This window comes from Artibeus jamaicensis, unplaced genomic scaffold (genome assembly GCF_021234435.1).
Source record: "Artibeus jamaicensis isolate MK-2021 breed Jamaican fruit bat unplaced genomic scaffold, CSHL_Jam_final scaffold_847, whole genome shotgun sequence".
NCBI lineage: Eukaryota > Metazoa > Chordata > Mammalia > Chiroptera > Phyllostomidae > Artibeus > Artibeus jamaicensis.
The window spans coordinates 24,782,602-24,810,295 of NW_026522057.1; the positions used below are offsets into that span (position 1 = coordinate 24,782,602).

A 27,694-nucleotide genomic window follows, 5' to 3' on the forward strand; every position below is an offset into this window, starting at 1 on the left:
GTCAAGGATGCTCAGAAGGGTATTGGAGGCCTGGGGCAGAGGAGGGCTTCAATGACATCTAAACATCTCAGTTTCAAAGGTCTCCCTGTTTCCTTCCTTCACCAGCCAGCGCCCCCGCGAAAACCTGCCACACAGCTGAGCGCTGATTGCAGAGGGCGGGCAAAATGTCAGAAATTTCCCCAAGAGACCGAGGAAGGGGTTTTTGTGGGTTTTTGGTTTTTCCTCTCTTGCCTGCCCGGAAGCACAGGGTCAATAAAACTCCACCAAAATGCCCCGCCCACAAGAAGTACTCAGCCACTGCCAGTGACTAGGCCCTGGAGAAGCAGCGTGGCAGATGGGGGGAGCCCCCTCTTCCCAAGGCACAGTGTCTATGTGGAGGGAGCCTGGGCCCGGGATGTCACCTTCTCTCCACCCACTCTCTGTCCAGGCCCCACCAGGGTGGGGTCAGGGGGCTGCAGGGCATGGGAAGGATCTGAGGAGACGGCAGGAGGGCCGGCCAGGTGGCGGAGTTAGTGAGTGGGTGAAAGCGTGGGTGGGTGGCTGGCTGGCAGTGAGGTCCTAAGCACTAAAAAAAAAATATAGGGACCCACCTGATGTATACTTCGAGGCCAACACTAACCCGCAAAACAAAGGTCAGAAGGGCTAATAATACAGTTCCACTCTTTGTCCTACGACAACTGCTCAGAACAACTTTGGAAATAGAAAATACCAAGTCCCCAAGGTGTCTCTCTCCCTCCCTTGTTGGCCTGAGCCCAGGCTCTGTCGGCTTCATGGTCTAAGAGCGGCTTGACCGGACCCCTGCCCAGCTCCAGCCATGGGCCCTTAATGTGCATGGGGGCCTGTCACCGCCTGCAGAGAGCAAAGCTGAGGCCAAGGGGACAGGCATCCAGATGGTCGGGGGTGTAGACAGCCCAGATTCGGGGGTCACGGGGCCCTGGGCTCCAGCCCCAGCCAGTTCTGCCATTTCCCAGCTCGTGACCTCGGGCAACTTATTTAACCTCGCAGCACCCCCAAAGCCTCCTCTGAAAATGGGAATAACGAAAGACAACCATGAGCATCCGCCAAGACGATACGGTGCATGGGAAGGTCTCAGGTGAGTGTCCGTACAGCGCCTGTTCCGTAAGGGACGGTTATTAATTTAAAAAGACTTGCAGCAGGTGGCCTTCAGAACCTTTAGTCAACATGACAGTGGTGATGCCGGCTCCCCGACCCCTCCTTTGCCCCAGCCCCGGCACCCTCACTCACCCACAGGGCAGCGGAAACAGCACCTCTTGGCAGCCTCATCGTAGTAAAGGCTGGGGTCTCCGGCACAGGCGTCTGTGGGGGCTTGACCCTGGAAGGTAGGACAAACTGGTGAGGCTCAGTGGGCCCCAGGCACCCACCCTCCCTCCAGCACCTCAGGTCCCAGGAGGCCAGGTCTCCAGTCACGGTCAAGCTCAGGCCTGAGCCCAAGCCTCACGGTCCAGAAGAGGAACCAGAATGGAAACACCTGATTTCACATCTCCTTGAACTGGCTCCAGCCCCTCCACATCTCAGGCCAAACACGTTGGAGGCTCCCGCCTCTGTTCTTCGCTCATGCTCACATCCAACCCGTCAGAGAAGTCCTCCCAGACCCCCTGGACCACTCCCCTGCCTGGTCCCAGCCCCACCCCCTCCCCCGTGGATTAATTCAGTTGCCTCCCACCTGCCCTCTGGCACAGGTCCACAGTGCGAATTTCTGCTAGACGTGTGTGTTAGGTGTCATGCTAGTACATGGTGCGGCGCAGGGCCAAGTCTCACGTTTTGCAGGAACATGCGTTTTTCATGGGCATGTTTCCAGGGCCCTTTGAAAACTAAGACCCTTTGCAGCAGGGGGTTTGAGAGAGGAAAGTCTCAGCTGAGACCCTCCAGAAGGAGGTTTGTCCTTCCTGGTAGAACCAAAGGGGAGCAGGAAGCAGGTTTCTGGGCAGGCCCATAACAAGAGCTCCAGGGAGGGAGGGGAGGGAGAGGGGAGGAAGGGGTCAGGAGGTCGCATGCCCAACCCTCCCCCCCAAAACGCCCCCATACCTACAGCCACCCAGGTGGTGTCTGACAGGCAGGCAGTGGCTACTTATGGGATGCACAGAGTGAGGCTTTCTTAGTTTGGGAAAGAGAGCAGAGCCATTTACCACCCCCCACACACACCCCACCATGGTAGAGGCCTGGCTGGTCTAAGGGGCTTCTCTGCCCTTCTCTCCACTCAAGGGAACAGGGAAAATTAACACGCTTTTCTGTAATGGACGGAGAGCAGCAAGGAGGCCAGCACAGCCAGGAGGGGGTGGGTACACGGCCTGTGCATTCTTTCTGCGCACATCTGAAACGTCACCATATAAATCTGAAATAATAAATATAACCTGACCTTTGCACACCACTGGCCACACGGCACTGTCCTCACCCACACACGCCCAGCCTCCTCCCTCGAGCAGAAGCTCATTCTTCTGACGCACACCCGGGGCCCCTGGGGGCCTCTGCAGGGGCAGTGCCCAGCCCGGCAGCCTCCGTTCTCCCTGGCCCAAAGCATCTCACCAAGCGAAGCTGGAGGTCTATGGGTTGTGGGGACCAGGAGTATGAGGGTTCAGCCCTGCTGGGCCTACTGAGTGTGGGGAAATTTCTGGGCCACTGGCCTGGGTTTCCCCTCCTGGCCTGCCTGCTCATCTCCTCGACTGCTATGGACTCCCCGGGGCCCAGGGGACAGATGAGGAGAGCCTGGCTGCTTACCCTTCTCTTCCTGCCACCACACCCTGGGTCAGCGGAGGGGTGCAAGGTGCAGAGGAGAATCGAGAAGCCATGGTACCGGCATCACCCTCCCCACCGGTTGCACAGCTCCTCCATTACGCCACCCCCAGGCCTTTGGGGCCAGGTCACCAGCCCATGTTACAGGTGAGAAAACTTCAGCTCAGAGAGGTGCAATCACCTGCTCAAGGTCACACAGCAACTAAGTGCAGAGAGGACATTGGAGCCTCACTGTGTTTCCAGTTTTCTCCCCCTCTCTGGGTCACATATTTAAAATAATGTTCTGAGAAGGACGTACTATATCTGTGGTCTTTCTACCAAAACTCCATAATCTGAACCGAAGTCATAAAGAAACATCAGATAAAGCCCACCCAAGGGCCTTTCTACAAAACAACTGGCCTGGACTCTTTAAAAATGCCAATGCATGAAAGGTGAAGAAGAGCTTTGGAATGTTCTAGAATAAAGGAGACTAAAGAGACAGGACAACTGAATGCAATGTCTGACTGGACCCTCAACAGAGGTGGAAGGTGAGTATTGCTGTAACGGAGAATCCTGAGATACGGATGAAATCTGAATGTGGACTTTGTATCTGACTCTGTTCTCCTGATATTGAACGCCTGAATCTGATAACTTGATGTCAGAGATGCCCTCGTTGGAGAAGAGTCACGTTGAAATGTTTAGAGGAAAAGGATCAAAATGTCTGCAGCTAACTTGGAAATGGATCAGTAAAACAAAATGGTAGTAATAATAACGTGTGCATACAAAAAGAAAAATGAAACAATTGTCCAAAACCGCCCTGCACCTCGGACCGGAGACAGCTGCTCGACAATCATGTACGTCCATGGCTTGCCATTAGGGGGCGCTGTCCTCCCACTGTGGGGAGGGGCTTGGGTTCTTAGCCTGGATATCTGGCTGTAGCCCATCAGAGCCCCACGGGGGGGGGGGGGGCGGTAGAGAACTGGGGGAGGTCTCCATTTTTATATGGGGCTTATGGGGGAAGGGGCTAGCCCCCTAATCTGATGGATGTGCTGGACCCCAGCGCCCCAGAATTCCCAGAGATATAGGTCAGGTCCAGGTGGGGGTACCACTCCGCCTCACCCCCCCAGCACCCACCCAGAGGCCTCCAGGCAGCTGTGGCTGGCCTTTTCTGTCAGAGACACTGGGGGATTTTTTTCTTGCCTATGATGTCATCGGTTTACAGACACCCAGAAAATGGGGTCAATGCAATGTGCACATGTTATAGAAGACACGGCAGCTGGCATTGACCCACAGCCCTACGAGGCCCTATTGTCACGGAAGCTAATCTTGAGGAGGTGGAAGACCAGCCCAAGATCACACTTTGCGCCGGATCAGGATCTGAGTCCAGGGCGGCTGACTCTTGACCACTACATGAGTTCACCAAGCACCTACTGTGTGCCAGAGAGCTGAATGGGCCCCGAATGCCCTCCAGGAACATCGCTGCAGTGGGGGAGGCCACCGCACCTGCCCAGGGCATTCCTAGCCCATAAGTAGAAATAGCTGGCATCAGGGGACCACAGCTTCCTCCTTGCGGCACTGTATGTAGTCCCCCAAAGCTGGCCCAGTCTGATGCCCCGGGCACAGCCCACACCGCCCCCTTCATCACTCCGCTCCCTCTGCTGCCTCTCCCGTTGTCCCCACTGCCACCCTTTGCCCCCCACTACCCACTCACATGGCCCCTTCACCTCCCCAGCTCCTGACAGAGAAGGCAGCCACAGCCTCAGCACCTACAGCAGTCTCAGGAGGTCTGACCTCCTGAAGTTCAAGGACCCCACCAACTTCCACTGCCCATGGGCCCCAACCCTGGGTGGACCATCAAGTCCCGCTGCCCCTGGGGAAGGGGAAGGCAGTGCTGGGCTGCGCTCTGGCCATGGCCTGGGAGGAAAGGGGGATCAAAATGGGGAGAGTGGGAGGGGGAAGCCCGAGGGCCGGAAGGGGGGCTTTTGGGTGGGGTTCCCCAGCAGGTTCGAGGCGGGACCCAGTGTCCGCCGGGTTATGAGCTGTGCAACCCAAGGCCTGCGGCTCAGCCCTCGTGGCATCAAGATAAAGAGAGAGCGGCATGAAACCTTCCCATTTCTAGGCCTGTCTGTTTTCAGGTTGGTTTGGCTTTTTCTACAAAACCTGGTGAAGGTCACCTTCAGAAAGCCCCACCTGGTCTCAGCTGGAGAGAAGAGCTGGGCCGCACATGTAGGAGCCGAGAGTCTAGAGCTGGGGGAGAGGGGTGGGGGGTGGGGGGGTAGAGTGCAATCAAATACAAAATACACTGAAGGGGCCAGAGCTGGGCGGAGCTGGGAGGTGCACCCCAGCCCCACTCCAGGGGAATCCCCACCTGTTACTCAGGCTGAGGCACCTGGGCCAGCGGCACTGGTACCCCTGGGGAACTTGCTCCAAGTGCAGAGTCCCAGCCCCCACCCTACCCCTACTAAATAGCCCATTTTACAAATGGGGAACTAAGGCACAGAAGGGTTAAGAAGCTTGCCTGAGCCCCACAGCTGAGCAGCATTAGAGCCAGGATTCAGCCCGGGCCCTCTCACTCGGCTCTTACCCACCCGGCTCAGCGTCACTGGTCCCGTCTACCCCCCAGCTCTGCCTTCCAGTCCACCATCTCCTGCACCCCTCCACCAGCTGGACTTGGTAGCGGCTGTCCTCGGGTCTCCTCACACCCACCCTGTCCCCACAGCCCACTCCCAGCACAGACGCCAGAAGGATCTTTTCCAAACACAGATCTGGGCTCCTCCCCAAAATGCTCCAACGGCCTTAACTCAACTATGAAGAAAGCCCAAAGTCCCAACAACGGTCTGAGAGACTCTGCCCCGCCGACCTCAGCCTGTCTGGCCCGAGTATCCTCGGGCGCCCTCTCCCATCAGCCTTCCTCCCATTCCCACTCACACCCACACCCTCCCTCCAGCCGCCCTGCACACACCGGTCCTCTGACCACTCCAGGCCCCTGCCCAGAACACCCCAACTCATCCTTCAGCCCTCACTTGTGCGTGCCACTTCCTCAGGGCCCCCCTGCCTGGTCACCCCTTCTCGGCAGGTGAACACCAAAATGTGGGCAGGGCTGGGTGCTGGCTGGGACCTCAGGAGAAGATCCATTTCCTCGAGGTTTAGACCAAGGTGCTGCCTCTTTGTTGCCAACTAAGGTCATTTCCAGCTTCTCAAGGCTGCCACGGTGCTTGGCTCCTGTTGCTTGGCTCATGGCCCCTCGCTCTGTCTGCAAAGCCCGCAGCAGTGGATCGAGTCCTGCCATACCTCTGTCTTCCTCTGTGTCACCTCTGCCTGACACAGCCAGGAAAAGCTCTCCACTTGTAAGGACTCCTGTGAGGACGGTGGGTCCACTCGGGTGATCCGAACTTACCCCCCACCTCAAGGTGTGTACCCTAAATCACACCCGCAAAGCCCCCCTTTTCACGCAAGGTGACATATTCACAGGTTCCAGGGATTAGGACATGAACATTCTAAGGGGCCATTATTCTGAGCTCTACAGCCTGGCTCATTAAGTGGCCATGAGGCTGGGCTCTGACATCTAGTCTTGGGGGCTCTGAACCCCGCTCTCCACCCCAAGGGCTCACCTGAGCTCCAGGCCAAGAGATCACTGAAATTAAAGTCATCCCCCTCCCGGATTTGAAACACACCCACAGCCACACAGTCTGTCCCTGCCCACGTGAAGGCCGTGTCCCTGGTGGCTGTCACACCTACACGCAGGAACAAGGTAGAGCTTGCCCCAGGTCCCACCTCTGACCTCCAGAGAGCTGGGGAGGGGGCGGGGCTCTGCACGGCTCCATGCAGCCCAGCCGCCTGGCTGGAAATAAAACTCAAAGACAGTAGACACAGAAACAGCCACAGAGAATGGACCCGGGAGCCCCGGGAGCAGGTGAGCACCTTCTCCAGGAGGGAGTTTACAAGAACAGTGGCCATCCTCATGGAGAACCTCCCCGGGGAGGGGACAGAAGGAGCGGAGCAGGGGTCTGTGGTGTGCAAAATTACGCCTCTCCAAAGAGGCCCCGTCCTACTCCCCGGAACCTGTCACTGTGTTGCCTGAGGTGCCAAAGGCAAATTAAGGTTGCAGATGAAATTAAGGGTGCTCATCAGTGGCCCTGAGACAGGCAGGTGATCCTGGGTTATCCAGGTCCTTAAAAATGTCATCACAAGGATCCTTAAAAAGGCAAGAGAGAGACAGAATCATCGGTCAGAGAGTTGGGGAGAGACATGTGGCAATTCCAAGAGCAGGGTCAGACGGAGGCCATGCAGCTGGCGTGAAGGGAGGGCCACAGGCCAGGCTGCAGGTGGCTTCCAGCAGCTGGAAAGGGCAGGGATTGACTGGGTTCTCCCCCCGGGCCTCCACAGGGGAGGGCAGCCTGCCTGTGCCTTAACTCCGGCCCAGCGACAACCATCTGGACTTAGGAACCGAAAGAGACTCATCTGTGTTGTGTTAAGCCACTAAGTTCACGCCACTGTTCATGCCAACAGTTCAAGTCCTGTAGTGACAGTCACAACAGAAAACAGCACCACACTGAGGAGACCAGGAGTAAACCCAAGTCCCTTCCCACACGCATTCCTCAAAGCGCCCAGCTGCTGGGCGAGGCGCTGGGGACACACAAAGGTCAATTCGGGGCACCTTCTAAACAGTTCCATGTAACGGAGTCGGCTCCCAGAACAGGCATGTGGGAGACACTAAACAGAATCCGTGGGACGAATGAATGAAACAGAACCTCAAAGATGAGGTCAGAAAAATATGTGAGTCACTAATGCAAAGCAGATAAGTGGAGAAAAAGAACTAACTTGGGGGATTCGAGAGGGCTTCCTGGAGGAGGAGTACTTCCATTTATTCTGGAAGGGTGGGGGAGATCCCAATAGGAGGAAATGCAGGGAGGGGCACCCCGGGCAGAAGACACCGTGGAAGTGGAGGTGCAGCGGCAGGAGAGAGTGGAGCCGTGCTGGAGCACGCAGGGGCCCGACGTGCCAGCCTGTGGGAGCTGAAAGAGGACCGCCCACGACTCGGGGCCAGGCAGTCCACCCTTGGCTGTCATCACCCACATGGTGTTCCATCAAACGCCAGTTCTGCAGGACGTCAACAAGTGACCAGCAAAACGAAAAAAGAAAATACAAAGAATCACTGGATTCCATGGGAGAGGTTTTCACGGGACATCTGGGGCTCCTCGGTGGCCTTGTATGTGTTCACTTGCTCTCTGATTCTCCAAGGAAAGGTTGGGCCAGAGGGACAAGGAGTTTCCCACATGTACTTGGCCACAGAGCCCTTTTTTCATGGAACTACTATTCCCTGGAAATGCCTTTGGCGCCCACCCCTGGTTGCAGAGCAGCCAATAGGAGAGGGGATGGGTGGAATGGGGGCCAGAAAATCAGCATGCCCGAGGCCTGGCCTGGCCTTGAGTCCAAACTCTGCAACTGCTCGCTCCTCACCTCCACTGACGTCCCTCCTGCCCACAGAAACCCCGGCTGGCTGCTGGGGCCAGATCGTAGCCTTCCTGAAGGTCTCTGGGGTCACAGCAAGCGTCTGACCCTGGGGCCTCCTTCCCCACCGACCAGGCTACAGGTGAGGACAGGCCCTGTGGACTCCCACAGACCTGGGGCAGCTCTCCACACAGTCCTGGTCGCACCGCCCTCTGTGTCTCTCCCCAGGCTGCCACCCTCAAGGACAAGCCCTACTACACCTGGTTCACCTTCACCCCACACTCATAATGCCTTACATACAAAAGGCGTTTAATAATGGCTTTGTGCCAAAGCTCTTCTCAGCACTCTTCACGTATTGGCGGTATGTGATGCACATTTTTTTGCCCACCTTTTTTAGGGAAAGGTAAGGGTGCACATTAAACATGCGCACCCTTACATGTACACACGTGTACAGGTATACAGGGTAGTACCCGAAATACCTTGTATCTGTTCTTGTGTTTTGTAATTTTTTGTTATATAAAATTCCCTGTACCATAATATGTTCCCAAATAAATGCTAAAACTCCTTTCTAACACACACACACAAACAAATATCTAAATATAAATAAATGGTTGCATTAAAAAATTAAAACAAAATGTATTTTTCCTGAAAGTTTGGACCAAAAACGTGGGTGCACGTCATACAGGGGAACGCACCATACACAGGGAAATAAGTGTGCTGCCACCCCTGGCAAGGGGGACTGTGCCGATGGGATTCCATTTAGGACTTTGAGATAAGCTTCCCCTGGGTTCCCAGGCGGGTCCTGATGTCATCACTGGGGGTCTTAAGAGAGAGGCAGGAGGGGCAGAGTCAGAGAAGGAGATGGGACAGCCCAGCAGGGGCTCATTTGGGGGTCAGGGGCCAAGGACAGCAAGCAGCCTCCAGAAGCCGCCGAAGCCAAGGGGACTGCCTCCCCTGGGGCCCCCAGGGGAGCACGGCCCACCCACCGGTTTTAGAATTCTGACCTCCAGAGCTCCGAGACAGCAAGCCTGAGATCGTTGGCTGCAGCCACTGGGGAAAGCGAATATGAAATGCAAGCAGATGCATGGAAGAGCCTACCTTTGGGCTGGGACGGACCAAGACAACATAGTGGCCGAGAGAACACGGCATGTTGGGCTACCTCATGGAAGTGAGGGGGCTCCAGCGAGGGAGGCGTGGCTGACCCTCGGCCCTGGCCCAGGAAGCCCCAGGAATGCTGCAGTCCCCCCAGGACTGGGGCCCTCAGTCAGGGGCCCGGGCTCTGCAGAGAGCCCCATACCTCCATGCTCAGCCCCCCGCTGAACATCGTCGGCGAGACAGACCTCACGCTTTCCTCCGAAACCCCTTTCTGTCCCACGTCCAGTGTTCCTGCCTCCGTAACCGACACCGACACTCAGCCAGATGTGGAGCCCCCGCTCTGGGTGGGGTCTCCTTGCCCTCTGCACTCACACCCAGTCCTTCGGCAGGTCCTGTGGATTTGGCTCTGAAGTATGTTCCTAGTTCCACTTACTTACGTCTTCCCTGGACACAGCCACGGCCTGGGCTCCTGCTCCCCTGCACCACCCCGTCCCTGCAAACGGAGGAACGTCACGCTATGTCATGTGACGTCACTCCCCCTCCAAAACCAGCAGGCCACAAAGGTCCCTGATATCTCTAACTTCCCTGTCACCGTCTCCGCCACACCCCACGTCACCCACTCTGCTGCAGCCACTCGGGCCTCCTTCCCGTTCTCCCAGCCCTGGCTCTCTGAGGCCAGACGCTCCCCTGCTCACGCACCACCAGCTCGGGCTCCCTCCTTTCGTTCCTGAGAGTGTCCTGCCTCCTGAAGGTCCTCCTCTTTCCCCTACCTGTCACACTGGCTCGTTGTAGCTACCTCCACAGCGACATAGCGCCCATCTGTCTGCCGGCGCCAGAGTGGAAGGGCTCCCCGGAAGCAGAGGCTGGCTGTGCTGGGCTTAGCTGTCCCTGAGCATCCGGAACATTCCCTGGCACACAGTGGGGCTCAGTCAGTGTTTGTGGAGTGAATGGATTGGTGAGAACAAGTGTGGAGCCTGCGCCACGTGAGGAAGACGTGCGAGAAGCCCTGGGAGCTGTGCTCAGCTGGGAAACTGGGGGGGGGGGGGGGGGGGGGTGCAGCGGGGAAGCCTTCACATTGCTGGGAGGCAATGCCAAGGAAGGTGGCTTCCAGAACCAGGACCAAGGGGCAGAAGCGTGGAGGAGACAGATTTCCATGCCTCCCAAAGGCTGTCTGCATGTGAGCACTGGCCCAGGGCAGCAACAGCTGCCTTCAGAGGGAGAGAGTGCCCCGTCACCGGAGGTCTGCAAGCAGAGGCTGCGTGACTACCTGGAACAGCCTGGAACAAAAGCCCCTGGGGCCACACCTGACATAGGGCAATTGTCCCTGTAAGATTTTCTGAATGAATGAATAAATGCATGAATGAATGAATACATGAATACTTGGATGAATGTCCCCAAAGGTCTAGGCACTCTGACTAAGTGGCCTGAGTGGCGTGTGAAAAGTCCCTTCCCACTGGCGAGGCCACTGAGAATGCCTGGTGGTTTTTGACCATAGGCAGCGAAGATTCCAGATCGAGGCCTTGCTACCCCCAGCCGGACAGCCCACTGGGAGAGGTGGGAGGAGAGAGAGGCCCTGGATGCCTGGCCCTGCCCAGAGCTGCCTCTGTGGGCTGTCCATGGGGTCTGGGACTCAGGTCCTGCTCTGACCCCAACCAGGCCTGAGACTGTGAGCAAGGCCCTCCCCCGCCTCTTGGCCTCACAGCCTCATCTGCGCAATGCGACCAGACTCCAGATGTGCCCCTGCCCCGGGGCCAGTGCACAGGCCTAACGCTGGCTCCAGCTCGGCTAAACTGACCGTCTATGCCAAGGACTGCTGAGCCTCCAGGGGCTCCCAGGCCCGGATACAAACATCCCTGGGCCCGTTTTCCTTCTGATGATGTTCCTGAGGTGAAGGAGGGGGATGAGGAAGGTGCACATGAGCCTAAGGATGAATCACAACGAACTCAAGAAACAAGTCTAGGTCAGATATGAGTGGGAGCACTAGCAGACTTACAGTAAACGCTGCCTCCTCCCAGCACTGGTTGCTCTCAAGCTGAGTAATGGGCCCCCCCACTCCCCACCACGCTCGCCTCGCTGTCCTGGCCTCACTGAGGCAGGGGAGTCCTGGATTCAGACTCACCGCACGCGTCCCTTCCCCCTTCCCATCAGGGGCCCCCTCTAGGGGGTCCCCTCATCCAGGTGGGACTCCTCCTCTGCAGGATGTGGAACCCGAATCACCCCCTTTCCAAAAAGAACCAGAAAGTCCTCTCAGCGCCCTTGCCAGGAAAATCCCACCAGATGCACTGCCCTCGGTGGGGTCACTAGTCAAGTCCGGATGCCCTGGTGGGTGGAGAGACACACCGAGTTATTTACCCACAGCAAAGAGGTATCCTTGAGAACCTTCCCCCTGCAGGAGCGCCCGCTGGCTCAGGGCAGAGGTCTATCTGCAGTTGGCAGAGAAGGGAGCTGGAAGTGGAGCTGTGGATGTGGAAGGCAGGCTTGCCTGTAGCCTCAGCCTGTCCTGGAAAGTGAGTGGCGGGACTTCTGGGCAGGCAGAGGTCTGTGGAAGACCTTGGGCCTCCCTCCCCTGCCTGCTCCCTCCAGCCCCACGCAAGCTCGGGGAAAGAGGGAGGCCAGCCGGGCTCACAGTGGGAACTCTTCTCCCTGGCTCGGCACCTGGGTTACATCGCTGCAGCTGCTCCCCGGGAGACTGAGGTGTGAGGCATCGGATGAGGCCGGCTCTCTTCCTCAGAAGGTGACACACAGCACGAAAGCATTCAGCCCCCCATGTGCGACCACAAAAATTTAAAAAAAAAAAAAAATGACGCTGTCTTGTAAAATCAGACAATGATGAAAAATAGATTAAAATTTCAAGCCCTGATTTGTCTTTTTATAGAGAACTTCCCACATCTTTACTGGGGCCACAGAGGTGGGGAAGGGCGCGAAGGGTCGGGCAGAGGGGATGTGGGGCTGGACACGCAGCCCCTCCCCCACAGGCACCCCATTCCTGGCCAAAAGGGACCTAGTGTCTGAGCCCATGAGGGACGCTCAGCTTCTCTAGTGGGCGGGAAATGCAAATGAAGACGACAAGGATATGGCTCTTTTCACAGATCACATTGACAAAATTAAAACTCCTCCGATAAGATCAAAAGTCGGTTAGGATGTGGGGAAGTCGCTACTCTCACGCTGCCCATGGAGGGTGAGCAGGCCGGCCCCCCACGGGGAGGCCGTCCCGCACACCCCTGGACAGGCACGCCTCTCGCCCAGAGCCTCCGCGTTGTCTCTGCAGCCGTTTCTGCAGGAAGGGGGCGCACCCGGCCCCCGGCATCAGTGGGGGCTGTGCGTCGTGTTAGCAAAAGGACAGAAAACAGTTGCAGGAACCTTAGCCCCATCCTGCAGGGATGTAAAGGAACTACAGACGCCACCTACAGGTCAGAACTCTACACGCATTTTCAAAGATTAGTGGGGGGCTCTGTAAGTTTCAGCACGGAAAGCCTCCCTAGACACGCTGTGGATTGTGGACGCTGTAAAAGCCAGAAGAGCCGTGTGTCCCCGTGGTGTTGCGTATGGGAAACCCTATAGACTTCTGAGGAACCGAACCAATAATGGCAGTCACATCTTAGAACGAATCAGGATGGGGCGATGCCCAAAGATTACCCTTTATCTGTAGAGTTTCAATTTCTTGCTTAGGGGATATATTTACATATTCCTCGTGTAATGAAACACACGTTGTTTTTTTTTTAAAGAGGGGTTTCACTTTGTAGAAAGGAAGCACATGAGCTCCAGCCACCAAATGCTAGCAAAGCCCCCTGAGTCCCCTCTCACATTTCTTCCTTCCTTTGCCTCCCCAAGACCTCCGCCGTGCCCCAAGCTCTCACCTCCCCCAGGGCTTGGAGGGCTGCGGGGGTGGCGGTAGGTGGCTCTGGTCTAGCCAGAGTCTCTGTCCTCTGCCCTCTGTGGGGAGGGGGGTGTCTCACATTGTCCCAATGAAGAGGCCTGGGGGGCACCTGCTTGTCCCCCTTTTCCCACCCACACCGTCTCTCCTCTGCCTGCACCTACCCAACTACTCTCTACAGGCTGAACTAGGATTCAGAAGAATATCGCTGGCCCCTCCTTTTCTCTCTAGACTTTTTTCAGCCAGTGGCCAGTTTAGGGACCAGGGAGGTGTAGCAGGGAGAGCCCCAACCCCAACCTTTCCTCGTCAAGGGAAGACCCCACCTGATCTGCCCTGGACCCCCATCCACACACAGCCTCTCTCCTGCAGGCAGTCCCCTGAGCTCAGTGAAGGATCAATAGGTAAAAAATCCCTGTCTCTGCCGGGGCAGGGACAGGCGCCCCGCTAGCCTGCCAGCCACCCTCCCACCTATAACACTTGCATTTTCTGGTCCCCCACCCCCGCTTGTCACCTGCGCCCCCTCACTCCAGCTGAGCAGGGAATGAGGCAGGGGCGTCCCTGCCCTCCCCTGCATCCCACGTGCCCCACACCCCCAAGGGCTCAGGGCAGTAGTGGGGAGGAGGGGTATCTGGGCCCCAACACCCCCTCACCTGTGGGAAGGCTCGGAGTGCCCCCAGAAGCAGCAGTGCCGGCACAGCGCGGAGGGCGCACATCCTGGCCACGGAGGGCTGGGCGCGCTGCTCAGCTCAACCAGGCAGCCGCGGCAGACCGGGCGCGCACCTCACTGGTGAATTCAGCCTCAACTCTTCCCTCTGTCTCCCGGAGGGAGGTGCAGTGGTTAACTCAGAACTGCTTCAAAGAATGGACCGCTGGCAGCTGAAGAAAAAAAAAGAGGGGACAGACACGTGCGGAGATGACTCAGAACAAGTCACACACCCCTTCTGCTCTTCGAATGGCTTGCCCTGGATTTGGTAGAAGGGGTAGGGATGTCCCCAGTTAAAGGAGACTGAAGCAGGGCAGGAAAGGCAGCTCCCACCCCTGGAGGGAGGAACTCACAGGAGATTAAGAGGCTCCAACTGGTCCTGAAGGTCAAGGAAAAGCAAAACCTTGAGTGGGTCCTTGTTCCTGACACTCTGATCCACTCAGACCTTCTGACTTGCTCTGGAGATTGTTTGGAGGAGACACTGGAGTAGGAAGACTGTAGAGAAAGCCACCACCAATCACCCAACCCCATTCATATATTTTCACTGTAAGATGCATCAGTTAGATGGATGATAGAAGGGTGGGAAGGTGGGTGGACAACGGGATAAATGGATGGGTGAGTGGTTGGGTGGGGAGGTGGGGGGATGGGCAGGTTGATGGAGGGGTGGTGGGTGAATGGATGGGTGGGTGGATTGATACATGGATGGGGTAGGTGGGTGGATGGATGGGTGGGTGGGTAGGTGGGTGAATAATGAGTGGGTGGGTGAGTGGATAGGTGGTGGGTGGATGGATGGGTGGGTGGGTGGTTGGAGTGGTTGGGCAAGTGAGGGGATGACAAGTAGGGGGTAGGCAGATGATTGAACACACAAGTGAACAGACTATTGGAGGGACTGGTGGAGAAAAGAAGGGAACATTTGGTTATCAATTCACAGATATTTCCCTGCCCCCTGGAGTTTCGCACCTAGAACAGGAGGCTACTAGTCTTAACCTGAAAGAAAGAAACTGTACACGCCTTGTTGGAATTCAGTTCTCGTCGGCAGCGGGGTGATTCTCCCTCCCGGTGCTTCTCTGTCCCACGGGCTGCCTGTGCCCTTCATTCTGTGCTCCGCACATACTCACTGGGGTCCGAGAAGGCCGCAGGTCAAGGGCTCACTTGCGGGGCTTGCGCTTGTTTTGTTCAGATGTGTAGGAACTGAGGCTCAGAAACGAGCAGCCAGTCGCAGGTGCTCTGACGGCTTTGCCTGCGCCCAGGGTGGCCCAGGGACCCTCGGGACTATGTACCTCCGTCTGCCCTGCACCGGGGCCTGTCAGGCCTCCATCTGGTCAGCCTGGCCCATTGGTGGCTGTCCCCACCAGGGCCCTCCCAGCCACGTCTCTGTACCCGGCCACCCCCTGCCCCACACCCTCCTCGAGCTGCTGAATTCCACCTGGAGAAACCCCCGCAGTTGGGGGCCCTCCCAGGAGACCCACTTCTGGACTCTCCCCTGGGGGCACCAGGCCTGAGCTACTGAGCTGGGACTATGCTTTTTGCTGTGTCTTTTTGTTTTTCCATTTAGAGAGAGGGGAAGGTTGGGAGAAAGAGGGAGAGAAACACCACCAGTGTGAGAGAGAAACATCAATCAGTTGCCTTCTGCACATACCCCAAGTGGGGACCCACACCCCGGCATGTGCCCTGACTGGGAATTGAACCAGTGACCTTTTGCCTTGTGGGATGATGCCCAAACCACTCAGCCACACTGTCCAGGGCGAGCTGGCACTGTCTTGAACAATGAAGTAAGTGATGACGGAAGTGCCCCCCCGCCTGGTGTTCACAGAACCAGGCAGGAGCAGGGCCGACCCAGCACGCTTGCTTCCCAGTCCAGAGCTTCGTACTACAGAACGGCCAGCGCTCGGGATAAACGTGTGTCTGTCCAGTGCAGGCACAGCACCAATCGGCATCTGGGTGGCCGACACAGGGGAAATACAAATTAACATTAATTACACGGTTTAAAAGTTCCATCTTTCTAGCAACTGAAGAGATGCAAATTAAAACAATCTTTGATCCTGTTAAGACATTAAATCATCAGGGTTTTTTTTTTTCTTTAAAGAAACAGCTTTGGTAAAATCCCACCCCAAAGTGGGACGTGCACTCACACTTTGCTGGGAAATGCTACAGCCCTTTCCAGAACACTACCAGCAGCTCTTAGCAAAGTCCCCCTGACCACCCACAAAACAGAGTGTTTACGACTCGTGGTTCGGTAATTCACCCTAGTAAAGAAAAACTAAGGACGAAGGGCAACTGGGAAAAAGAAAACGATAAACACGGCAAATGTTTCCTGAAGTATTATTTATACATTTTTTGGAAAATACCCCAAGGATCACAACAACGGAGAAGAGTTAAGTAAAAAGTGGTATATCCCTTTAAGGGAATACTACACACCCACTAAAAATGGTGTTTATAACAATGGGCACATGTCCCTTTCTTCTGTGCTTCCCTCCCATGAGCGTCTAAAGGGGCCGATGGCCAAGCCTCCTCCATACAGAACCCTCGCACGGGAGTAGAGGTGGGGGCAGGGAGGCCGGGGTTAGGTGGGAAGCATGAATGTGAGAGAACATTGATCGGTTACCTCCCATAAGCCTCAACCGGCGTTTGAACCCGCAACCTAAGCATGTGCCCTGACTGGGAATCAAACCTGCAGCCTTTTGATGTACTGGACTACATTTCAACCAACTGAGCCACACCGGTCAGGGCATATATGGTCATAATAATAGAGGACTTTGAGTGCTTACTTTAAGCTAAGAGTTTCCAGCCACCAGCTTCTTTAATCCTCAGGGGCACTCCCTGGAGAAGACCCTACTTTTGTGTCCGCTCTGCAGGTGAGAAGCTGAGGCCCAGAGCAGCGGCTCCACCAGGTCCCCTGGAGCCAGTGGGACTCAAGGCCCTCCCCGGCCTCGCTTCACTTTCGGCCCTTCCCCTGCCCCAGCCCTGCGCCCTGCCTGCCCCCTGCACGCCTCTGCCCACATGGGTTCTCTGCAGAGACCGGCCTCAGACTCCCGTTTGTCATCAGAACCTGCCCCAGTGCCACCTCCTCTCTGCTGCCTTCCTGGCACTGGCCCCCCTCCCCCACTGCCTTCCCAGTCAGAAAGGCGAAATGTTCCGGTCGTTCTCTGAAGCTCCCTTCCAGAGCTGATCTCACTGGTTCAGGGCGGCGATGACTGGCTCACACATCCATCTGCCCCCAGGAAGCCGTGGGCACCTGCGGCACCTGGAGAAGCAGGAGGCCCGGGAGCCTCAGGCAGCCTGGCACGCAGCTGGGAGCCAATGGGCTGGATTCCAGGGAGGTGCCTCTGCTGTAGGAAGTGCAGACGCCTAGAAAAATGGCAGCCTGTGGGGTTCTAAAGAGAAGGCCCTGGATGGAGGTGACTCAGGTTGCAGTGCCTTCTGCAGGTTTCAGGCATTCTTGAGCCCCCAACACTTGTGAAAGTGCTTTGAAGAGCCAGGAGGGGAAGTCCCCAGGCCCCTGCGAGGCTCAGCAGCAGGCCCTGTTGTGGGATCGCAGGGGGTCAAAGGCCCCAGCCAGGGCAAGCTGCGGGAGCCCGCAGGAGGCGAGCAGGTGAGCAGCGGCTCGCAGAGGAAGGGGGTGGAAGGCAGGTGCACCAGAAAGCTCGCCGAAGGGGATGGGGAACCTGTGTCACCGAAAGGATGCTGAGCAAGACACCAGGCTCAGATTTGGTTCAGGAAACTCAGGGACTTCCCCAACAGCTGGGAACCCCAGCCCAAAATGGCCCCAAAATACCCTCCGCCAATCAAGGGGTTCTTTCTGCTGCAGGCAGCCGCGGACAGGTAGGAGGCTGAAAACCAGGGGGGAAAGCCTGCATCCTCCCGCTCTGATCGGCCCAGTACTTTTCGGAGAACCTTTCCCAAGAGGCTAGATGAAAGCGGGACTCTTCCTCAGGGGGCCTCTAACCCAAGCCTCCAGAACTCAACCCCTCCTCAAGGCCCACGACACCAGCCAGACTCGGTCACTCAGCACTGGTCCCCAGGACGGCGATGAGAAGTGGCCACTGAAGGCTGGCATCAGGGAGTTCACTCCTCAGAGTTGGGAAGGAACAAACGTTAGGGGCTCCCGGCCGCCTGGGTGAACCCCAGCAACACATGGCCACAAACACAACACCCAGGCCCTGGGCCAGACGTTGAATCCTGGCAGCAAGATTTCAAGTCCTTATCGCTATCTCGACTTCACAGATGAACACGCTGAGGCTCAGAGTAGTTAAGGAACTTGCCTGAGGTCGCACAGCTTGAGAGTGGCAAGGCTGGGATTCAACTCTGAACCTGTCTGACTTTCAGGCCTCAGCTGCCTTCTCTTTCCTGGCCAGGCCTCTGCTGCCCTGGCTTCCCCCGAAGACAGACATGTGATGTAGGTGTCCTGGCCTGGCCACGTGGCTGTGGGCAAGTCGCTTCTCTTCTCCGAGTGTATTAGTTGTCTAGACTTAGCAGCTTAAGGCAACAAGAACCACCGTGTCCCGTGTATCTGTGGGTCAGCCATCCGGGAAAGGCTGGACAGGGTGACCCGGCTCGGGGTCTGCTGTGAGGCGGCAATCAAGGTGGCAGCTGGGGCTGCCGTCATCTGCAGGCTCCAGGGGGGCTGTGGACCGGCTTCCAAAATGAGTCCCTCAGTGGCAGGAAGCTGCTGAGTGTCCTGCAGAGAGGCAACAGGCCTCCTCCAGAGCCCGCGAGCCCCAGCGAGAGAGAGGGAAGCCACATCGTGCTTTGTGACCAGGCCTCAGAAGTCACACTCTGCCATGTCCACGAGGTTGTTTCCACAGCTGGCTCTCCCCAGCCTGGGCGGACACTGCACAGGTGCACGAGCATGGGGAGACAGGTGGGGGTCCCCGGGACCTCGTGTCTCCCTCCCTGCCCTGTGCGGACTTTAACACTACCAGGCAGCCTTCCAGGGCTGCAGTGAGCCCTGAATGAAACGGAGGGCAGCCCTGGCCACCGGCTCAGTTGGTCCAAGAGGCGCCCCGCACAGCAAACTGTTGGGGCTCAATCCCCGGGCAGGGCACATGCACAGAAGGCAACTCACCGACTGACGTTTTTCTCTCACATCGATCTGTCTCTCTATCCCGCTTCCTCTCTCTCTACAAACAATAAACATATCCTGAGGTGAGGATTAAAAATATATACATAAAAATATAGTAAAAAAATAAAACACTAGACAGACAAAGCTCTTTAAAGGGCTTAGCTTTAAGCCTCTCGCTCCACCCCGCAGGGTAGCCAGCCCCCTGCTCCGGCCCTGGACCCTCCATCCAGGACCCCGGCTTGAACGCTCGCTCGGAGCCTGCGGGTCCCCTTCTCAGGGGACGAATATACATGGCCTTCACCATTCCAGCCCACAGTGACTCATGCAGGGGCTTCGGACGCTGTGGCAGGGCCCCAGGCAGGCAAGCACCGTGGGGTCAGAGGTCTTTCCCAGCCATTGATCAGGTGAGGCCAGCAGGTGACCATCTCCCGTCCCCAGCACAGGCCACCTTGCCTGTCACACGGCCAGTACGGGGATGCCCCCCCCCCAAGCCTCTGGCACCGGTGTGGGCTCCACTGTGCTCTAGCTCAGCAGGTGGCAGCTCTGGGTGTGCGAAGAGCAGACGGCGTGTCAGGAGCCTGGGCTGGGGCCAGGCTGCAAATGACCATGTGACTCCCCTGTCCAGGCCTCAGCACCTTGACTTGTAAAATCCGGGGCTGGGACTTGAGACGTCTGAGGCTCCAGGGAGAGTCGGGTGGGAAGGAGGTGTGGAGGTGTCCTTCCCACGTGAGGCCTGGGGACACTTATTTCCAGCCCTGTTCCTCGGGGTGGTCAGAGACCCTAGAACCACACAGGGTCATCTCCCGTCTCTGCCACTTACTAGCTGTGTGGGTTTAGGCAAGTTACTCACCCTCTCTGAGCCTCGGTCTCTTCATCTATGAAATGGTGGCAAAGGGCTGCAGTGAGGAGGAGACAAGTGAATGTGGGTAACACCATGGGGGAGCCCTGCTCTCCCAGGCTGAACCCCAGGAGGCTGTGAACCCTCCCGAGCTCCTGAGAGCTGGGGAGGAAGTTCTGCCGTTGTTCCCAGTTCCCAGTACTCCCTCCCACCTTCTGGGGGCACACAGAGGAGGAAGCTAAGACCGGAGAGGGAAAGAGACTTGGCCAAGGCCCACGGCATGGCGGGGATGACCCCAGGGGCCCAACTCCCCACCATGGAGTCCCTGTCTCCCCCCAGGACCTTCCTGTTCACAGGGCCGTTGTGAGTGGAGTGAGTCATTAGATGCTCAGGAAACCAAGCCTAGTCCAATATTAATCACAGAACCAGAGGTATTGAGCACAAAAACAGAAAAAAAAACACACAAAAAACAGAAGCAACCAAGGGAGACGCCAGCTCCGTGGAGGGTGGTGCGTGTCCTGGGTGTTGCCTGTGCAGGGAGGTCCCCGACCCTATGCACCCGGACAGGAGAGCCTGGGGCAGCCCCTTAAGAAAGAAAGAACCAGCCCTGGCCCAAAAGCTCAGCTGGTTAGAGTGTCTTCTCAACAGGCCAAGGTTGCAGGTTCGATCCCCAGTCAGGACACATCCAAAAATCAACCAATGAATGCATAAATAACTGGAACAACAAATCAGGGTTTCTCTCTCCCTCCTTCCCTCTCTCCCTCCCCCACCCCCACTCTCTAAAAAACCAATTTAAAATAAAGGAATTAAAAAAGGAAAGAGAGAGAGAGAGAGAACCATTCCTCACCAGGCCCTTGCCATCGAAGGAGCCTCACCCCCAACCCCCACCATGAGCACTGTCCCCACCTACAGAGAAAAATCAAGGCTGGGGTCTGCTGCCATCTCCAGGCAGGGGGTGAGGGGTGAGAAGACACCCCCAGGGCAGGGGTCTTAGCCAGTGCAGCTCAGTGTCTGACCCCAGGGAGGTATCCAGCAAAAAAATTCAGAAGGAATAAGCCAAAGGTGCTCATTCAGAGATTCCTGGCACAATAGCCCTACAAAGTAACAATTTTTTTTTTTAAATCCATAAGAAAACAGATGTTCAGAGAAGTAACCTGAACAAGCCACTCAGTCCTAGAGCCACAGTTCGAACCCACATCTGTGACTCTAAAATGAGCCTCTGCCCCCTCCAGGGCTGGAACTTGTGCCCCCACAACCAAGGGGCAGCCTGGGTCCCCCCGCCCTCCACAACCGCCCCATCTCCCTGGAACCCGCTCTGGCTCCCGCAGTTGTCGGCAGTGAGGAACTCGCTCTCCGGGAGCTGACTTTGCATTCGCTGTCACCCCGCTTCTTCCCCACGTGGCCCTGTGCCTGGCAGTCAAGTCAGGAGGCCTCCCAAGGACCAGCCCCAGGAGATGCGACGGCCCCCAAAGGCACCCTGCCCTGACATGGCAGCTTACAACTCAGAACATGCAAGAAGCTTCACTGTCCTGAAGGCTGAGAACTTGGCGCCCAGAGGACCTAGAGTGACGGATGCAGTAGGCTCCTTCCACCGCGTAAAACTCCACCCTCACTCACTCCTTTGGGTGGAGGTAGCGAAGGCCCCAGTGAAAATGTAAATCATTTCTGGGGGAAACCAGTGGCTAGTTCATTAGTGAGAGTCACTGCCGTGCATGCTGGTTTCTCAGAAGAGCCCTGGGTGGAAACGGGGCTCTAGGGTCAGACGCCAAGTGTGGCATGGCCACTTGCGCACCAGTCACCAGCCCTGGTCACCAGGGTGTGGGGAGCGCTCAGAGTCAGTCCCCCACCCCCCACTGCTTCACACCTCAGGCACCAAGGCCCCCAGCTAGGGCCCTGCCTCCCTCCCTTATCCCCTGTCTCTGCCCCCTCTGGAGCCACCAAGCTTCTCCCTGGCCCAGCACGTTGTACTTGCCTACCCCCTTTGTCTGAAGTCCTATCCCCCCAGTTCTTCCAAGAGTGCCCCCTGCAAGGAAACTTTGCGGGTGACAGACATGTCCGTTAACTCGGTGGCAATGGGCACGCACGTACCTGGGCCAAAACTCAAGCCACGCACTGTAAACAGGTAAAGGTCATCCTGTGTTAACTACACCTCTGTAAAGCTGTGAAAAAATAAAATTGAAAAATGCTGCCCCTCCTCACCCTCCAGATGTTGGGTCAAGTGAAACCCCCTGAGAGGGGCTTCTCCTGACCCCTGGAGCACTCTGTCACCTCGCCCTGTGTGCTGCCTTCCACGGACACACCCACCACCAGCTGCAGCTGTTTCTTGGCCAGCGCCCTGCCCTCCCCACCCGGGTGGCAGCTTCTGGGACCGGGACTGTCTGTCCCCCGAGCTGAATGGGGCTTGGCTGCAGGCATATTTGGGGGATGACTGGATGACCAAGGCCAGCACCCCTGAAAGGCATGGCGGCCACCAGCCCTGCCTCCCGAGGCTCCCGCCAGGGGCGCAGCACGGAGACGCTGCTCTGAAAACGAAACCCAGAGCAGAGGGGCACCCACAGGTCCCCACCGTCCTCCGTGCTGCCCCTGCAGGCGGGGCGCGGGGGCACCCCAGCTCCTGTTCCCAGCAGGAGCTGCCCACGGGGGTGTGTTCATTCAGAAGATCCTTCTGGGCTTTTCCTCCCTCAGCCCATCCACGCCACTGGGGAAAGGTCACCCCCGCCCCCCAGCACCTTCTCTCTCTCCAAATTGGAGCCCAGAGGTGTCAGGGCCTAGTCAGGCCTGGGGCTCAACAGGCGTGAAACTCTCAAGACCTGGGGAAACGGGGTCATGGCCCCGACTCAGCTAGGTCTGGAGACTCACGGGTACCACCCGGGGGCTGGGACGGCGCCTGGGCTGAGAAAAACCCAGCGGCTATCACCCCCAACCCCCAGCTACTCATGTTTAACTAGTTTCTGTTTAGGAAAGACGGGGAGAGCTGAGAGGAATACAGAGACCGCTCCCCTCCACACCCGACAGCCCCTCCCCCGTCGACTTACACTGACCCTGAGGCCAGAGTCTGCAGCAGCCAGTAAGTGCGGGGACAGCCCCAGTCCCCACTTCGGACCCCACCCAGCCTCTTTGCCACCACTGGCTTCATCTGCTTATTTGATGGCTTTGGATCATCTGCCTTCCCCAGGCAGCAAAGGCTGGACCCCAGCGTTTCTGAACCTGGCAAGGGGGGCAGATGGGGAGTCGGAGGGTCTGCTCGCTGTCATGCTCTCCGCGTGGCTGCAGAGACTGATGGAGGGTCAGGGGTCTCCACTCGGCCAGAGTAGTGGGCCTGTTTAAATGCTGCACACACGTATCTACGGCAGTGCTCAGGCACCTCCCAGCCTCGGCACCTGCCAGGCAAGCGCCCAGGACAGCTTACCCACCTGCGGCCCGGAAACAGCCCTGTGGCTGGTCAGAGCTAGACTGGGAAAATAAACACCTTGGCAAGGGCGAGACACGCGTGTGTTGTTGGCCCCGCACCCACCTCCTGGGGGTCTCTGTGTCCTGGGCTGACACTGACATTTCAAACACCTGCTGGCTGGCTGCAATGTCCCAAAGGAAGCAGCTTCACCTTAAGTTCACTTGTGGCCTGAAGTCTTTTCACTCGCTGGTGTCCCACACATGCTCGGTAGCAGTCAGAGCAGCCACTGTTCTGGCTGGGAGGGACCCTGCACAAGGGACGAGGGGCCTTTCTGAGCCGAGGCCTCCCAGCTAAGTAGCAAAACTGTTAGCACCTGCAAGTACAGGTGTCTGTCATGGGGTTCTCAGCCCCCAGGTCCCTTCCTTGCTGTGCTCCAGAGGCTGGGGTGGGCTGTGTGGCGTGTCCGGGGGAGCTGGGTGCCCACCGACGCCTGGAACTCTGCCAGGCCTGCCTCCCACAGGACCCACCAATGCTGCAGCATCTAACCCGCCTGCGGGAGAAAAGTGCTTGCATAAAAGGAACGTCTCTACTTGTTTGTGGGTGAGTGGCAGATTGTTATTCATTCATTCATTCATTCAACAAACATGACAGGCGTGTGGGTACAGCCCCTGGGTGAGGTGCTGGGAATATATCAGCGAACTTAATACTCAAAACTCCCTACCTTTGAAGAGTTTCCATTCTAGTGACGGGAAGACACACAACAAACAAAATAGGGGGGGTAATGTACACGCATGTCAGAAGGAGAGAGGTGCTGCAGAGGAACACGGGGAAGAGAAGGCAGATGGGGTGTGCGGGGTAGAAGGCTGCAGACTTAAATACAATGGGGACCACTGGGGAGCTGTGAGTGGAGGAGCAAGCCCCAACCTGCCGCACCGGGCAGAGGTCATGGCTGCTCAGAGCACGAGGGAGCTGTGGGGGAGGGGCAGATCCGGGTGAACTGCAAAGGGACCATGGACAGGATTTGCTGACAGAGGCCTCAAGAACAGCTTAGGGGTTTGGGGCTGGGAAACCAGAAGAATGGAGTTGCCTGCAGCTGAGATGGGACAATGGGGCAATTAATTACCCACCGGTGACCATGACTGTTCGGAAGCAGGGCAGATTCTGCAGAAGCACAAGGCAAAGGCCGCCTAACCAGACTGCGATGGGGTGAGTGTGGTGGTCAGAGAGGGCTTCCCAGAGGAGGCGACAGATGAGCTGAGACCCGAAGGCAGTGGAGGCAGGGGAGAAAGGACAGGTGGGAAGATCTGGATGAATGCAATGGGAGGGAACTTCCAGCAGCCCCAAGGGGCTCAAGTGTTGTTGAAGGCGAGGTGAGAGCGTGCCCCAGGAGGCCAGAGGTGGGCAGGATGGTGGGGGCTGCTTACTCAGCACCCAGAAGGAAGGAGGCTTGGCCCTGGAGCAGCCCAATCAGACCGAGAAATGGAGACCGGTAATAAATAGCCACAGATGAGTCATCTCAAGCCCCCAGTTTGAGCCTGCCACGTAGCGCTCCCTGGCCTGCATCCCTCCCGGGAGGGGCCCCTGATTTCAGAATGACCAGGTCAGACCGACCTCAGCCCCCACGGCCCCCCTGGTGGAGGGAGCTCACCCTGCAAAACCTCAGGGCAGAGCAGCTTTTCCTCGAATCAGCTGGTCCCATCGCCTCCCCCAAGACCCAGAGGAGAGTAAACCGCACCACGGAAAACCTGTTTGGGCTCTCGGGGCTTCCAATTCAAAGAGAAAGACAAGCCTCCGAATGCGACTGGAGGTATCAGGGTGTTTTTAAGACAAAAGCACTTGGAAAGTCAGGCAAGCTGGGTTCAAATTCCACCCATCACCGCCCCAGGTAGCACTTGGAGCGACTGGTTACAACTGCCCCGGGCCTCCGTGTCGCCTGCTGCACACAGGTGTGCAAAGACAGGACGATAAACTTGGCCTTGTGCTGGGCACACAGGAAGCTCTCGAGCGCTCACTGCCCAACTGCCACACACGCAGGGATCAGGGGTCTGTTCTGAACCTATCGCCACCTACGCAGGGTCCAGCCGCACAGAGGGACGAGGAGTTTTTGTCTATTTCTTCGGTGCTTTCTGCCCCAGCACTTGGCACAATAAATATTTGTTGATTTAAGGTACATAGCCATCCTGACTTCACTATAATAATTGTCAAGCAACCAGTCTGGCTTGTTGCACATCCACTGATGCAGGTGAGCTGTGCCCCCGTTTAGGGGAACCCCAACCTACTAAGGCAGCCTGAGAGAGCATTGCAGGGAGAAGAGGTTGACTAGATGGCTGCCGACTGGAAGCCCACCTCTGTGTGGGGAGGGGGGGAGACCCTACCATCCTGGGAGGTAAATAAATCTGTCCCCCGCCCCACAGGCAGACACAGTCCCCGTCCAGGATGAAAGCGGACAGGAGGCACGCAGAGCTGCCAGGGAGGAGTCAGGGTAGCGCAGGCCAGCAGCTCCTGCGTGCGAGCCGGGGGCGCTGCACTAGCCGCCGTCCTGGATGGCCACCGCCGCTGTAACTGAACAGCGCAGCCTGGGCGACTTCCACAACAGCAGCCTATTCCTCACAGTTCTGGAGGCTGGAGTCCAAGATCAAGGTGCTGGCAGCTTTAGCTTCTCCTCCCTGGGCTGGCAGATGGCCGCCTTCTCCGGGTGGTTGCCCAGCCTTTCCTCCTTTTGTAAGGACGAGGTCCTATTGGATTGGGTCCCTGCCCTTATGACCCCACTTAACCTTAATTACCCTTTGGAAAGGCCCGCCTCCTAATGGGGTTTGTGGCTTCGACATAGGGACTTTGGGGACACAGTTCAGTTTCTAACAGTCTTTTATCTGCACAGGCTCATGTAATTTCCCCCATCCGACGAGGTAGGCATTACAGTAGCCAATTTATAGATACGAAATGGAGTTGAGAGTTGAACTGTCCAGTGTCACAACAGAAAAAAACGGAAAGAGCACAACGTCCTGCTAGCCCAGGGACTAACAAGCTCCCCTGTGCCCCTCCCCCACCACCACGTGACTTCGAAAGGAAGAAGGAGTCCTGGGGCTTGAAGTCTGAAGACTCTAGAAGGAGGAAGAGGCTGCTTTTCCCCAGGGATCGCCCAGCCCAGAGCCCCTCTGCTGGTGAAGGCAAGGCGGCTTAGGGAAGGGGGTGGAAGGCCAGCTGGAGACCCCCAGCGTGGCAGTGGGGGAGGGGCAGTGCATCTGGGTCAGGCGGTCCGTTCCCCGCCCCCCACACCGGGGCCTCAGCTATAAAATCAGCATCCTCTTTCCCCAAGCACTTCTTGAGTCTCTCACAGGAACTCCCACCTGAGGAGGCTGAATGACGTTGTCTCGGGGTCCTGGGGCCGTCCCCCACCCCAGCCCCTGCTGTGACGTCACTTCTCGCCCTCACACATCCCTCCCCTCTACCCTCCGTTTTGCAAGGGTTGGATGGGGACAGGGCTGAGGGGCAGAGTGGCCACGGCAAAGAGGCAGGAGGTGGCCTGGGAGGTGTGGGGTCTGGGTTACAGCCACTGGCGCTGTCAAAACCGCAAGAGAGAGAGAGATAGAAAAAAATCCTTCCCAGTCAGAGTGAAAAGCGAGACAGAGAAACTGAGTGAGAAGATCTCATAGAAGAAAAACCAAACATCGGCTTCCACGAAAGACACGCGGCCCGCTGGGTTGGTGAATGACTAAGTGCAGGGCCACAATGACAACGGCAGGAGCTCCTGCAGCACGTGCCTGTGTGAGTACGTGTGCGCACACACATATGCGGGTGAGCGTGAGGCTGTGCGTGAGGCTGTGCCCAGTGTGTGAGCATGTGTGAGAGAGAGAGGGGGCATGTGCCCGCGTGATCACGTGTGCACCTGAGTATGTGAGAGGGGTGTGTACACGGGTGTGTGTACAAAAGACTATGTGCATGCAGGCATGGGAGGGTGTGTGTCCTCGTGGCTGCATGTGTAAAGGTGTGTCCACGTGCGTCTGTGTGAGAATGGTGCGGTCAGCATCAAGGATCTGCCCAGTTTCACAGCAGGCCGGACGGCCACGCCACAGCCAGGGGAAGGAGGTAAAACTCAGGGCAGGGAGGTGACTGCCAGCGCTACCCAGTGTGGGGACCATAGACAGGCCCAGGCTTTACGCTGCTCCCCGCTGAGCTTCTTCCCCAGGAGCCCAGTGCAAAGCCAGCCCCAGGAAGAAAGAAATGCCAGGACACCTGCCACAGAGGGTGCATGGCGCGTGGACACGAGTTCACAGTGGCCTGAGTGCCAGGCCCAGCCTGGCCACACGTTAGCTGTGTGGCCTTAGGCAAGCCACTTAACCTCTCTGTGTCTTGACTTCTCCATCTGTAAAATGGGGGTCCTAACCTTCCCTCCCAGGGCGGTCTTGAGGACGTGAAGAGTTGAGAAGCAGAGCACTTAGACCAGCGCCTGGCATGTTGCCGGTGCTACACAAGTCTTCCCGGTTATTATCAGGATGAGTCATGTCTACTCTGGGGACAAATGGATTCCTAGCATTATTAAATCCCAAAAT

The 27,694-nt window shown here is 57.2% G+C and overlaps 1 protein-coding gene across 3 annotated transcripts in view; it reads right to left on the bottom strand.

Moving 5' to 3' along the window:
- The window catches only part of TNFRSF8 (TNF receptor superfamily member 8), a 65,346-nt gene extending 44,031 nt beyond the window's left edge, over positions 1 to 21,315 (bottom strand). Inside the window, exons 1-6 of one of the 3 annotated variants that reach the window (XM_053660706.1) lie at positions 21,253 to 21,315; positions 19,766 to 19,811; positions 18,919 to 18,973; positions 14,207 to 14,348; positions 13,801 to 14,026; positions 1,246 to 1,333 (exon numbers count right to left, since the gene is read on the bottom strand). In XM_053660706.1, the coding sequence (XP_053516681.1) occupies positions 1,246 to 1,333; positions 13,801 to 13,863 (151 nt within the window). In that variant the 5' untranslated portion in view covers positions 13,864 to 14,026; positions 14,207 to 14,348; positions 18,919 to 18,973; positions 19,766 to 19,811; positions 21,253 to 21,315. Of the gene's footprint in view, positions 1 to 1,245; positions 1,334 to 13,800; positions 14,044 to 14,206; positions 14,349 to 18,918; positions 18,974 to 19,765; positions 19,812 to 21,252 lie in introns of those variants that run through there. The other 2 variants (XM_037165725.2, XM_053660705.1) reach the window with 2 other exon arrangements.
- Positions 21,316 to 27,694: the final 6,379 nt, after the last annotated feature.